Consider the following 14,129-nt stretch of genomic DNA (forward strand, 5'->3'; position numbering starts at 1 on the left):
CTTTTTTTTTTTTTTAATGAAGCTGTCCTCCAGTATCTGCACTTTTTCCCACAGCCTGGAAAAGCAGGAAAAATGGAAAATGGTAAGGAGGAGATCCCTGCAAGTGAGATTAATTTCTTGCTGTTCTGGTCATTTTTGTTTTGGTTATAAGGGCAGTGTCTGAAACACGCTTCTCTCTTGCTTGCCTGTTTTAAAAGGAGAATTACTTAGACCATGTGGGAAGATTAATGAGGTAATGACAAAGGTTGTATCTGTTAATGTTACTGCTGAGATTATAAACCCCATGTTTCCCACTCTGCGTTTTTAACCTGCTTGTATGGAGACTATGAATGAGTCTTGCACAATAGATTCTTACCTATGATGCTGTTTCTGTGTAAACAGTATCGATTCAGTGGTAAGTGTGAAAACAGCACAGGCACAGACGAAATCCTCTATTCCTAGCAGTGCTCTGGAAAAGAAAAATGAGACATTGCCACTTTTTAATTCTTCTCATTATTCCCTAGAAGGAAAGTTGTATTTGTGCTGCCTCTAGGCCAAGCACCATCCCATCTGAACAAAAGAACGGAACTATGATCACATCCATTTCATCTTGCTGCTACTCCTGCTTGCAGGCTCTCTGCAGATGCGTACGTCCCTGATACTGTATCTTCAGTGCTCATACGTCACAGTAAATGATTCATTAAAAATGCATAGACAGAGTGATCTTAGAAGAGGGGAAAAAAAGATCTGGAGTTTAAGGGAAAAGGAAAATAGAAATGAAAAGTCAAAAGGTAGAAATGGGAAACACCCCTGAAATTCACATGAGAAAGGCAAGCAAAAAGACATTTAAAAAGGAAGAGGAGATGGCAACTGTATTGACATTTAATATGTCTACTTGGGATAAAACTCATCCTTTTACTAGCAATAACAGCAAGAGCCTAGAGAAAGCACAAAGCCTTTAGAGCATTTTGCATCAAGTACCTCACAAAAATGGTAAGCAATTTCTTCTAAGGCATGTACAATATTTGCACCAAACTACCTAATTTATTTAAAATATGTGTAATTCAGTGGGAGCAAACACAGATACAGCTCTCTCGATATTGTGCTTTTAACAACATAACTGAACCCATGGAAAGGTGTTGCATCCATGCAACAAAAATGGTTTTTATTGTTTGCATACCAAAAATGAGTATATTTTTGCCTCTCCTTACTTGTTCCTTTTTTTATACTGCAGCAGGTAGTTCTGCAAAGGATGCAAGGCCTCCATGCAGCACCAGAAGAGCTGAGAACACACACCTATAATAATGCTGATGCTCCTGGACTGGTATGAATGGGTTCCTTGATCCTACTCACCACCAGTCCTCCTAATCCGTATACTATTTGGCATGGTCCCATCAGGCCTCAAAACGGGGCAGGAAAAGAAAGAAGCACACACTTCATTTGCAATTCCTACAAACCTGATAAACCTGTGATTGCCAAGGCCAACCGTACACGGAAGGTCACCACTTTTGTAGCATTTACTGGATGGCCAGAAGGCTTTGCTCTGCTGAACCGATCCTGCGAGCAAAATAACCACCCATGCTTACAAATAATAAGCTACTTGAGAAAGAGACACCTCCTTCCTTCCTATGACATTCATGCAAATGATGTTATACAGATGACACATTTAGGCTATTTTGTATTAAATATAAACAGAAAAATACGAATATGGAACATAAATTGCATTCTGTCAGTTAAAAAAAAGAAAGAAAAAGTGAACCTAATGCCTATAATGGAAAAAACTATGTACACACACACACACACACACATACAATAGCAATATTTTTAGCTATAATTTCCTGCTCATGTGGCAACATGACGAGCATTCTGAAGAAGCTGAGCCAAGGGAAAATACAACCTGCAGAACAGGTCACGTTTAAATATTCTGCTATTGAAGAATATTAAAAACTACAGATTAAGTAGGAGTGTTGTAATACTTACATTAATTAATGCTTGTAAATCATTCCGAACTACCTGGATAAAAGATGGCATAAAAAGCGTTGCCACATGTCTTGATGCTTCTAGATGTGCACAGCCCCATGCATCTTGTTTAACTTTTTGGATGTTTGAAAGCAAAAACATCACTGATGGATGAGCTTTGTGTCAGCAGGCGTTTGAACACGGCAGAGAAACACCGAGGATGCCCGAATCCTGGTCAGGAACCCCAGCAGGTACCTCAATAAGAACAGACCGAAGTATCTACATCTCTCCATCTCTGAATCCAGGTGCTAATGGTGGCTCACCAGGTCTAATTACCAAACACCTCTGCTGATCTGCAGATCAGCGTAGCTCACATAGCTCGGCGGTGCTGCTCAGCCTTGACTTGGTTGCAAATTCACGTATGTGAAAAACATGCCTTCCAATTTAGTACCACGTAGTATCACCAAAAACCTTAGGCCATGCCATCAGTCTGAAAAGGAAGGCATCTGAAGCGATTTGGTACACGTCTAAGGTTAGTGAACAACGTACCAGCTTTTGGGGAGCTTGGTACTTCTTGCTTTGACCAGCACAGGTGTTTATGAGGCCCTTATGCTTTCCCACGTTGTTCAACAGATCTGAATGAAACGTGTATTGCTTTTCACTCAGAAACAGGCAACAGATTTTACGGTATCCATTTAAAAATTCAGGGAAAAAAAGGTAGGGACTTTCACAGAACTGCTGTCCTTAGGGGTGATACTGAGAGAGTGTTTTATCTGGAGCAGCACCAATATACACACATCTTCCCCCAAAGGTGAGAAAAGTGGGATTTATTCACTCTTCTTGTTCTCTCATCACACAATGATAGGAAATAGAAGTTACTGCGATGTGGGGGGAGGCTGAGCAAGCTGCCAGCAGCAGGACGCAGCTAGTTCTGTGGGGAGAGCATCTCAAACACAGAAACGCTGTGAAATATGGTGGGTAGGTACACCTAACACACAAATGCTGTGAGGTATGGTGTGTAGGTACACCTAACGCACAAGTGGTGTGAGATATGGTGTGTAGGTACACCTAACACACAGGTGCTTTGGGATACGGTGTGTAGGTACACCTAACACACAAATGCTGTGAGATATGGTGTGTAGGTACACCTAACACAAATGTTGTTAGATACGGTGTGTGGGTACACCTAATGCAAGTGCATTAGTGGTGTGTAGGTACACCTAACATGCAAACGCTGTGAAATATGGTGTGTAGGTACACCTAACACAAAAGTGCTGCGGGATGTGGTGTGTAGGTACAACTAACACACAAATGCTGTGAGGTATGGTGTGTAGGTACACCAAACACAGGTGCTTTGGGATACAGTGTGTAGGTACACCAAACACAGGTGCTGTGGGGCTGTTGTGTGCTCACACCTCACACAAGCGCCATGAGGCGCGCTGTGCGCTCACACCAATTCGTGAACATACACAACCGGGGCACAACCGTGCACAACCAGCAGGTGCCTTCAGTGCCCTGCCCTCACACCTGGCGGCGGCAGCCCCGAGAAGCGCCCCAGAGCGCCCACCCCACGGCGAGCGCTGAGGGGCGCTGAGGGGGGCGGGCGGCGCCCCGCGGCCGCTCCCTGAGGCGGGGCGCGTCCGCGCGCAGGCGCGCAGGTAGGGGCGGGGCGAAGAGCAGGGGGAGGAGCGCGGTTGGGTGGGCGGGGTTGGGCGGGCGAGCTGGACGCCCTACGAGTGGCTCAGCGAGCTGTCAATCCTCGGCGGCGCGCGCGGGGCCGGCCTCGCGCGAGGGGCCCGGCGCGGCGGGGGGCTGGGAGGGGAAGGGGGGGGGGGGAGGAGGAGAGGGAACAAAAACAATCGGCCGCGCGCCGCCATCTTGGGCCGGCTCCGCACGCCGCGCGGTGAATGGGTCGCTATGAGAGAGCCACAGGGGAGCGGCGGCAGCAGCAGCAGCAGCGCTCCGAGGGCTGCCCCGAGCTGCCGCCCGCCCTCGGCAGGCTCTAGAGGCCGCCCGCAGGGAGCCCCCGGGCTCGGCCTTTTTTTTTTCCCCTTCTCCTTCTCCTCCTCTTCTCGCTCCTCAGCCAGCCCCGAGCCGCGCTGCTGGGCCGCCAGAGTTGGGCTCCGCCGCGCCGCCGCCGCCCGGGAGCTGAGGGGGACGCGGCCGGGAGCGGGCCGGGGCCGGGGCCAGGGCTAGGGCAGGGCCCAGGGGAGCCCTCCCCGCTGCTCCGCGCCTCCCCGCTGAGCTTTTTCCCCCCCCCTTTTTTTTTTTTCATAATAATTTTTAATTATTTTTTTAAAATTTTTTTTTTTCCTCACAAAATCCTGACCGGACACAGCCGCCGTTGTGGTAGGGCGAGGGGAAGAGGAGGAGGAGGAGGAGGAGAGGCGGCCGTGAGGGGTCGGCGGGCGGCAGGGACAGGGGGACAGGGCACGGACAGACGGACAGAGGGGGCCAGGACAGCGGGACAGGGCTGCCCCAGCCCCCTGTGCCCCCCCTCAGCCCCTTTCCTCCCCCAGGAGCTTCCCCGGGACTCGCCGCCCTCCTCCCCGGCGGCCGGGCGCTGCCTGCTTTTCGCGGCGTGTTTTTAATTTAATTCTGCTTTTTTTTTTTTTTTTTCCCTTTCTACTCGTTTAAATACCAAATACAGACCCCCCCCCTCCAGAGGGGGAGGAGGGGATGGAGGTGTCTTAGGAAAAAAAATCCCCAATTCCTCAGCCCCGGGCTGAAGGCCGGCCCGGAGGGGGGGCGATGAGCTCGGGCTGAGCTGTGGGGAGCCGGTGTCAGGGCTGGAGCCAGCCCCAGCCCTGCTGCTGCCCCTCAGCTGGTGCCACCCCAAGCCCTGGTGCTGCTGCTCCTTGGCACCCCCAGCACCCTCAGCACCACTGCCACCCAAGCCCAGCCTGGCCCACGTGCGGCCGCCGGCCTCCTCCCGCAGGACTCCCGACCCGGCTCTTCCTCGGAGGCTTTGGACGTTGGAAGGCGAAATGGAGCTGCTCTTCTTCTCCCAAACACTACACGTTGCGTAACGGGGAGCCAGGACGAAAGCCCCGACCCGGCTGCTGGTCTCGGTACGACTCCCGGCGCTCAGCACCCACCGGGGATGCTTCACGGAGCTTGATGCGGAACAGAGTTGGAGCCTCTTCAGAGACTTCGTCGTGTCCGGCGGCTTAATCGCTGACTTCTTTTTCTTAGTGGATTCGTAACATACTTTTATGAATTAAATTTTGCCACTGTTTGTACAGAAGCCAAATGACACGTGTGTTTTGAAACACGGTTCCAAATATATCCAGCCCTGAACCCGGATTCTCGCTAGAAAGAGCCGGAGGGAGATCGGCAGTCTCTGCATAAACCTGATTTTACTGTTTCGTGAACATTACCCTCTTTAGAGATGTTGCTGTAGATTGCTTTACAACTGTTCGGCGAGAAGGGGGATTTTCCAGCTTGCTGGACCCAGGAAACTGGATACTTAAAGTCACTTAAATGTTTTAACAGCATTGGAAAATGGGAGCTGCTACTAAGTTGGCGTTTGCTGTTTTTCTTATCTCTTGTTCTTCAGGTAAGTGAAAGTTGTTTTTGTCGCTTTAAATTTAAGGCTTTGGGGTCAGCACTGGAGAGCTGGAGGTGATTTTCTTGGTTAGGATGCGTCGGGAGAAATCACTTCTTCCGAAAGGCAAATGTTTGGGGATGGCGGTGACCGTGAAGGCAGCAGCTGTTCTCGTGGTGGTTCTTAAAAATGTCTAACGAGCACACTTCAGATGTGTGCAGCGCTTGGATTGCAGAGGAATCGTCAGCAGCAAACGTGGAGACATAACCACCTAGTGTCACATCTGGTAACCTGGCGATGCAATTACTAGTTTCATCTTCTTTTCTCCAAAATGAGGATAACCAAGCTGAAATACCTTCATTTAGAGCTCGTGTTCTGGAGCGTTCAGTGGTGGATGGCCACCTTCGTTAATGCTTCGTTAATTTAGGATAGCCACTGTTGTGATACCAGCAAGGATGAGCTAATGCTAGCAGGGGGTGTGCGCACGTATAGGTGCGTGCAGAGAAAGAGGCTGAAAAGGCACGCTTTCAGTTTCAAAGCAGTGATTTGTAACACTTTCATCTCGCTGTTCAATATTTCACTACTTTCGGGTGTGAAAGTTGGGTTTCAGATGCTGCCTGGTAGCCACCAAGCGTGGGGTGAGAGCTCCCCGCACGCTTCTTTAGGAGGAAAATCCTGGTAGCAACCAGTGGTTGGAGGGACTGCTGGTCTATTTCTACTCAGAGCTCATCGGTTTCACAAAAAACCTCCTGTGAGCAGTGTATCAGCCTTAATATTTGTTTAGATGGCAAACCTGCTACTTTCTGCTTACATTTTGAACTCTGTGTGTTTACACTTTTTTTGGCTTTCTTGGTTGGAAGGTGTACTTGTTGATCAGCCCGAAAGCTGCCAGACAAGTACTCAGGTTTTGGATGTAACTGGTCTCAGGGAGCAATGAGATCTGTGTAACGATGGCTTTTAAAATTTCAGCGTTGTAATGTACAGGATTCTGCTGAACAGTACATTTTCCTGTGGTTAGTAAATGGATAGTCTAGTCTTCTGTCTGTAGTGTTATTGATCAATTCTGTGTGGGCTTAAATGTGCTGCGAAATGGCGATCGCTGCCAGAAATAACCCCCCCAAATCCTTTCTGTTTTAACCAGAGAAATTGCAGAACAGGTTAAGGACACAGCTCTTTTTTTTGGTCAGGGCACACCATTCATTGCTTTTGTGGAACAAAACATGATTCCTGACAGTTTTGTCCAGCCCTAGAAGACATCTTTCATGTTTCCCTTTACCTTCTTCTTAAGTAACTCAAATAACATTCCTCTTAAATCAGGAATATCCTCTGCAGGGAAACTTTTCTTTGCCTCAGTGACAGTTTCTGAAAGGCTTGGTGCCATCTGTTCTTCACGTCTCTCTCCCTTCCACATCCTTCTATTAAGATCCTTTTGCCTAGAGCATAGAATAGCGATCTTGTTGACATTGCTGTATTAAAAAGAGCTGTTAAGCAACAAAGCCTGGCTTTTCTTTAGGATTTCTTGCTCGTGTTGGTCTTGGTAAGACAAAGTGATTGTTTCTCTTGCCTGTGAAGATAGAAATCGTTGCTAAATGACCAAGGAACTGGCTGCAACTCAAGCTGCGATCCTCTTATTAGTGACATTGTTTTGGTGGTTGCTCCAGTGTTACACATGAAGTATTCCAGTATTTAATAATCATTAAACTGCTTTCTACTCTACTCGGAATGTTGGTTTCTGCAGTGCTGGTGTAGGTGTAAACATGAATAAATCCCAGGGAGCTGTTGTTGTTCCGATCACAATCGTGGGATTATGTAAGCTTTGAACGTGAAGTACGGGCACTTGGAGTAGTGCTTCTTCTGCCCACTGGGACTCGCTTGGGTTCAAAATCTAACATCATGATCGGAAAAATAAGTTTCCTGGGGACAAAAATCTCAAGTTGCTTATGTGAGAGTGTTGGCTGGGGTGGAAGAACTGCAGGAGTTCAGGTGTGCAGGGGTCTGGTTCCTCCTCCAGCTGCTTTGCCGTGTGTGTGTTGGGTGCTCGGGGCCGGGCTTCTGCCCTGACCTGTTTGCTGCAGCTATCTTCTGCGGTTGTTTCCCCAGCCCCTGAATACCTGTGCTCTTTAACTGGGTGAGAACGGGCTGGTCCTAGATGGTGGGCGTGGAAGTGGGCTTCAGTTTGAAGGCATTTTATTTTATTAGCTATGAACTCTTACATGAAACACTGTGAATGGATTTCAGATGTATAGGAATGCCCAGGGAATTACATCTGATAATCATTGCTGAGAAAGTTTTAAATAGCACAGTCAGAAAGTGGAAATACTGCTAAAGAGCACCTGCATTACCTTCCTAGGCTTCATCCAGGTACCTACACATGCTGTAAGCGTGGCCGTAGGGTTGCACCTCTTTGTGCTAACTGAAGGGAGCCAGATGAACGTGCAGTGAGTAAACAAAGTGCCCCTGTGCACCAGTTCCCTGTGCATCCCCTCATATACTTTTTATACCTCTATATATTTTTGACCATAAAAAAGCAACTCTGAACTAATCAAATATTCTTGAACAGCTGAATGTGCTTCCTGTGCCTCTGCTGAGGCAAGGCAGTAGGTGAGCTGGAAAGAAAACCAGTAAATAAAATGGTGTGTTCGTCGAGGAACGCTGCCCTTCGCATGCTGCCTGAGCTCTCCCCACCCCGAGGAAGCATGCTGCCGTGTCCTATCCTTCGTGATCACTGAGCTGTTCATTATGAACTTTGGAAATAGAGGGCTGTATGTGTGCCTCGGCAGCTTTCTCTGCTGTTTCGGACCGTACAGCCTGTGTATTGAACGTGCTGGGTGAGGTGGAAGCAGGGGTTGTCCTTAACCCAGGTCTGCTGTTGTGGGCGCTCCGCTTGTGAATTCCTCACGGTTCTTTGTTGCTCTTTGTATCTCCCAAACCTCGTTTCCTCTGTCTGGGGGGCTGTCAGCGGAGCAGTTCACCCACTTGAAGTCTCCTCCAGGGAACCAGACCTCAGTCTGCTACAATTCTTGTAAGCTTGGTTCGTGCTGAAGGAAGCGCTTCAGAAACATCCTGCTCCTGTCCCCCCAACACCAGGTCAGCCTTGAGCCTCTCAGAGGGCCTTGAGCAATTTTTCTAGAGGAAATGACAAATCAGAGCTACCTTTGTAGCTTAAGTAGTATTTTCACTGCATGGGGAACATTTTATTCTTTGATTTTCCTTTTATTCTTCCTGCCTCACACCAGCTGTTACTAGGGGAAATTATTCCTTTCCTCAAACATCTAGATAGCACTACTGGAGCCGGAGATATTGCGACAGGCTCGGAAGCTGAGTGCTCAGGTACTTGGGAGGAATTGAGGGGTAGGAGCTGAGCCTTCCTTTGCTGAATTTTACTACTGTAATGGTTTTTTGACAGTCATTTCATTGTGAACTTCGCAGCACTTGAAAACCCTGCCCAAAGGTTAGCAGTGGTGTTTGTGGCGTTGTCCCTGCTGGTAGGTTCTCTGCAAGCCGTGCGTGAGCGCGGTTGGACTCTAACCTGATTGCAAGGCAGGGCAATAAAACACTTCAGACTTAGTACAACTCGTAAAACAAAGTCCTGCTCAAGATGCCTTTTTTTTTTTTTTTTTTTTTTAATCAGAGCGTGCTTTATTTTTGTATCAAGAGCAGGGTGTTCCCAACAACAACAGTTTGATGCTCCTGTTCAGAGCAGGACTTGTTCAGAGCAGGCTTCTTTCCAGGCATGGATCCACATACATGGATGTGAACATAACACTGTTCAAAAGGTGTCGGGGCTCCAGCTTGATATTAGACCTTGAGTAACAGAATTATGATCTATAAACAATGCTGTACAATCTGTATAATCTGCCAGTGCTTAACAATTTACAGACCCTTGCAAACACTTCTAGGTTATGAGAAATCCGTGTGATGGTGTTAGTGCTGTCTTGGAGCATATAAACATGGTGCTGGTAGAACTCCGCCTGGCAAATGGTTCAAGAGAGACGCTGCTGTCTTGGTTTTATTGACACGTTTATCCTTCAGATACAAATCTTGTGTTCATAGAAAAGTAAATAAATAAGCTAATGCTTATTTAAAGCTAGGTGCTGTGTAAATGTGAGGGGAGGGGGAGAGGTTTATGTGTGAGGGAAAGGCTGTTTCATCTTAAATAGGGGTACAAGAAAGTAATTGCTGTTGTGAATAATAGTTCTCAGCTGATTTTAATGGATAGTAGTTGAATGACTTTTTTCCTTATCTTGCTGCAATTTAGGGGCAAAAGCCCTTAGATTGACAAGTTTGGATCATAAGCAAGGATAGAAAAATAGCTTTTTTTTTCCTGTTTAGCTATAGCAGTTGATTTATCATATCCTGAGCTTTAGTTTAAGATAGGGGAGAAAATAACAGCAACTCCACTATTTTTTATTCTCAATGATTCTACCTTCTCTTCCAGCCTTTACCTCTTACGCTGCTGGTTTTGATGGTGCCTGGCTTCCAATTCCCATAGCTTATTTCTCTTTGCAATTGGAATTCAGTTCTCTTTCAAGTTGTCATGCCAAGTTTGTATAGTCACTAGATATCCTAAGAGATGGTAGTAACGTTTTTGTTACAGCACAGACAAATGAGATGGATACAATATGTAAAAGCAAGTCGTTTGGAGACCTGTGATTCAGAGACTTAGCAAGTCCGTGGTATTTATCCTTGGGAATTATCTAGAGAGTAATTGTTACAAGGCGGGCTGTAAAAAGATAGAGGTTGACAAGGAACTTGGTTGCAGGAGAGATTCCTCGGTGAAGGGGGATGCATTTCTACCACTTAATTAACAGAAAGCAGATTAATGCAAATGCCTGCTTTAGCTGGTTGGTGGAATCCATGGTCTGTTAGCTATCTGATGTTCCTGAAAATGAGAACTCTTTAAAAAAGATCAGGAAAATTGCAAATTTTACAGCCAAGTTCTTGTGTGATGAAATCTTAATGTGTTTTTGTTGCCTTGGTGCTTAAAATTCAGCACATCTTATTTCCTGTTATTTCCATATGGAAATTGAAGTGTTACTGGATGCCAGTGACTTTATGTGGCATCTCTTCTCTTCTCTCCCCTACAGTGTCTGGGTGGTGGTGGTGTTTTTTCTTAGAAACAGTTTGCAGCTACAGCGCCAAGCAGCAGAGCATATTTAGGCGTAATCCCACAGAGGATGAATATTTACTGCCATACTGTTTACAGTCATGTCTTTGTGGCTAGGACTCCCAAACGTATGTTAGATGCACCAAATACTTGAATCGTTCGTGGAAGGAGCAGAGGAGAAGGGTTTATCTGCTGCAGTGATTACTGCCAAGGCACCGTTCCTTAATGCTTCCCTGATAAAGTAGCTCTGCATGAGGAAGGTCAGCATTCGTGGATTTCTTCTGAATTGCCAGTAGGAACTGGAAGCAAGGAGTCTGGCTAGGAAAAAAAGACAATTCGCTCGCTAACTGGAGGCATAAATCTTTGGTTATGTGGTTAGAGGTATTTGAAAAACACATGGAAATGCAAGAAGCAGCTGTGGGAAGGCTGCCTGTTGCTGTGGCCAGGAGCAGTTTGAAGTAGCCCCGGTATTGTTATTAGGGTGGGATCTGCTGGGGCTGGGTGCTGGAGGTGTGAGGAACGTCTTCGTGCCCACCTCTCCTTGGGGGCTGTCAAAAAAGCTGGGTTATGTTAGAGTTTGGTGGAAGAATGCACATTCTGTTTTTGCTCTTTTTCTTAAATTCTGTTCCACAGTTCTGCCAAATCCCATTTCTAGCCTCACGGTGAAGGAAGGATGAGCAGGGTGGCAGCCTTTAACTCTGCAGCTCTCTCTGTGATAGCACTTGCAATGCAGTGAGCCGCTGGTGCTCTCAGGTAGAAGCTCTGTTAGGGAGCAAATGAGCAAGTGATGTACTTCAGGGAGTATTGATGCCCCCCAAGGTGTGAGTGACGGCTGTGTAACCTAAAGACTTGGGGACTTCACAGTGCAGCACTAATTTCAGTGTTATTCTTGAGTTATTCACAGGGGTGGTTTGCTAGGAACTGTTAAACTTCACTGACTTGGCCTGCATGCCATGCTGAGTACCTTTAGTTGGAAAGAAGGCCACATGTCCTTGAAGTAATGGAAGTAGCTGCATCACCTTCCTTATTTCTGCAGAATCATAGAATCATCCAGGCTGGAAAAGACTTCTGGGATCACCTAGTCCAATCTTTAACCTTTGACCAAGCCCAGCACTAAACCACGCTAATAAATTCTACACCTACACGTTTCTTGAAGACCTCCAGGGCTGGTGCCTCAACCCCTTCCCTGGGCAACCCATTTCATCACTGCACAACCCCTTCAGTAAAGAAATTTCTCCTAATATCCAACCTGAACCTCCCCTGGTGTGACTTCAGGCCATTTCCCCTTGTCCTATCACTGGTGATTTTGTTAAGGTATCATTTCTATTTTTAAGGATTTGTACAAAGCTGGACTTAGGTGGTAATTCAGTTGGAAATGCTGTAATTGTAAAAGGAACCCCTGTACACTCTTAATGGTGATGGGCGTGTGAGAAGCTCCAAAATACACCAGGATGCTTTTATTAGTGTTTCATCACACCAGGGAAACGTTGTCTCTAGTCAGTGAATTCAGCTGACTGAAGGGCAGGATGGTTGGGAAGGCTCAGTGCTTTAGGGATGCTAGGTCTTGGGTGAAATTAAACAGAATATTTCTTAAATTACTTCATTTCCCTAGCTTTGAGCTGGTCAGCAGTTCGGCTGAAAACAAGCATTGCATTTTGCACTTCCAGGAGCCAGGTATCGCTCTGTAATCTCGTGCTGCTGTGTGCCCAAGTGAGGCTCCCCCAGCTGGGAAAATTCCACTGTCCCCAGCATGCTGACAGCAGGTGAGTTGTGTTCTGCTGGGTTAATGTTTAACTCGGATGCACTCAGAGGCTGATACCTGAGAAGTGACTTAAGACACCCAGTTTCAGTGAAAGGTTTTGTTTTCAGAAAATGTCTAATTTTATTTAAATGAGTCAGAATCTTTGCTCAGAATTCGGTTGCTTTTCTCTGGCTCTAATGCTGTTTTCCATTGCAAAGTGACACGCACTCGGTGTAGTGTTGCCCTTTCACCAGGAAGGAGTTTCTTTTAACCTGCAGCTGCGTGGTTCCTTGTGCCAGGTGGAGTTGTAAGTTCGATGGGTACCTCTGTCCATTTTAGAAATAGAAAAGGGGGGAAAAAAGGTGGCCAAAGCATTTATGGTATGCTTTCTGTATCCAGCATCCTGCTCAAAGCAGCGCCTCATCCACCGAACCTGCAGCTTCCTTTCTGGGGGTGCTGTGTCCCTGGGCTCTGCTCTTTGCCTTTGTCCCTGTTGCATTTCACAGGGCTTGTTCTGGGCCACCCCTGCGGGCTGCCAAGGGGACGTCGCTGCTGCCGAGCACCCATGGGTGCTGCGTGGGCCCTGGGGGCTGCCTCTGGGATTTTGGTGTTTCACCTCCTGCTCCGGGTGCGTCTCTTTCACTCCAACCACATGCTGTAGCTGGACCTTGACCTTCATTTACTAGCTGGCGTAGCTGATTTTAAATTCACTGCAGCAGTTTCCTTCCGTGTGGCAGCTTCCAGCCTGATGGCGAGGAGGTGGCTTTTGGTAGGTGAAGCTGCGAGAGCACGACCTTATTTTTTGCTTTTTCAGGTCCCGAGTCTTTATCTCATCTAGATAACACCAATCTCTAGTCTCTAAATACCACCTAAGCGATAGCAGTGGCCTTTAGCTGGTCTGCTGTATTTTGAATGCTCAGATTTCAATATTAGCATTTAAGATGAATTCGAATCCGCCTTTAAAAGCCGTGTTTAAATATAACCGGTCGCTTCATCAGGCCTGCGAACACACCAAGCTTTCCTTCGAGGAACGGGAAAGTTGCACATAAACAGGGCCGGGGCTGAGCTTTGTTGCTCAGTTATGCTGTGAAGTGGATGAGACAAAATTAAACTTTGCAGTAACTGTTAATTTTAGACGGTTTTGGTAGTGTTTGTCAGGAGATGGTACAGATAGTTCTCTCCAGCTCAGAGCAATTACACGATGGAAGTTTTTTCTTCAAATATTTCCATGTTTCAGGGTTGAAAAAAAAAAAATGAGGCTGTGAAAGTTGTTACAGTTTTAAATTGCGTGCAGTTGTTTGAATCTGAGTACTTTTTATACGAAATTAGATCAGCTATTTTTCACTTCTTCATCAGGCTACTTTACAAGTAGCCTAGAGAAGACCACTGCTTAAATATTTTGGTTTTAATCTGCTCTTTAAAGTGAGAAAGGCTGTTTTGGGAGTCATCCCTAGGTATTACTGGACGTTGTTTAACACAAAGCCTGTCAAACTTCATTGAAACTGCGATCCTTTAGTGTGCGAATGGCCTGGCCCCGTGGCTTGGAAACGCTCTGGTGGATGGCAGTAAAGCAGAACTCGTTTCAGTTGGCTTTTGGCCGGTCCAAGCAGGAGTCGTGCTTCTGACAGGTTGAACTTAAACCCCCCTTTTTGTCCACTTTGTGAGATGGATAATTGTTCCTGCCACTCCTGATTTTTAAACCTGATTTCATGACCTTTTAAATAAGATAGTTGCAGTGATTTAGAAAACATAAACCTGAATGCAGTATGGATACCTGGTGATGAGTGTTCAGGAGT

General features: G+C 46.7%; 1 protein-coding gene across 1 annotated transcript in view; it reads left to right on the forward strand.

Moving 5' to 3' along the window:
* Positions 1 to 3,810: 3,810 nt before the first annotated feature.
* Positions 3,811 to 14,129, forward strand: part of ACVR2A (activin A receptor type 2A) — a 57,327-nt gene continuing 47,008 nt past the window's right edge. The window contains exon 1 of the mRNA XM_084288915.1: positions 3,811 to 5,497. Coding sequence (XP_084145041.1) covers positions 5,443 to 5,497 — 55 coding nt within the window. The 5' untranslated portion in view covers positions 3,811 to 5,442. The remainder of the gene's footprint in view (positions 5,498 to 14,129) is intronic.

Source organism: Netta rufina (genome assembly GCF_964035555.1).
Source record: "Netta rufina genome assembly, chromosome: 6".
NCBI lineage: Eukaryota > Metazoa > Chordata > Aves > Anseriformes > Anatidae > Netta > Netta rufina.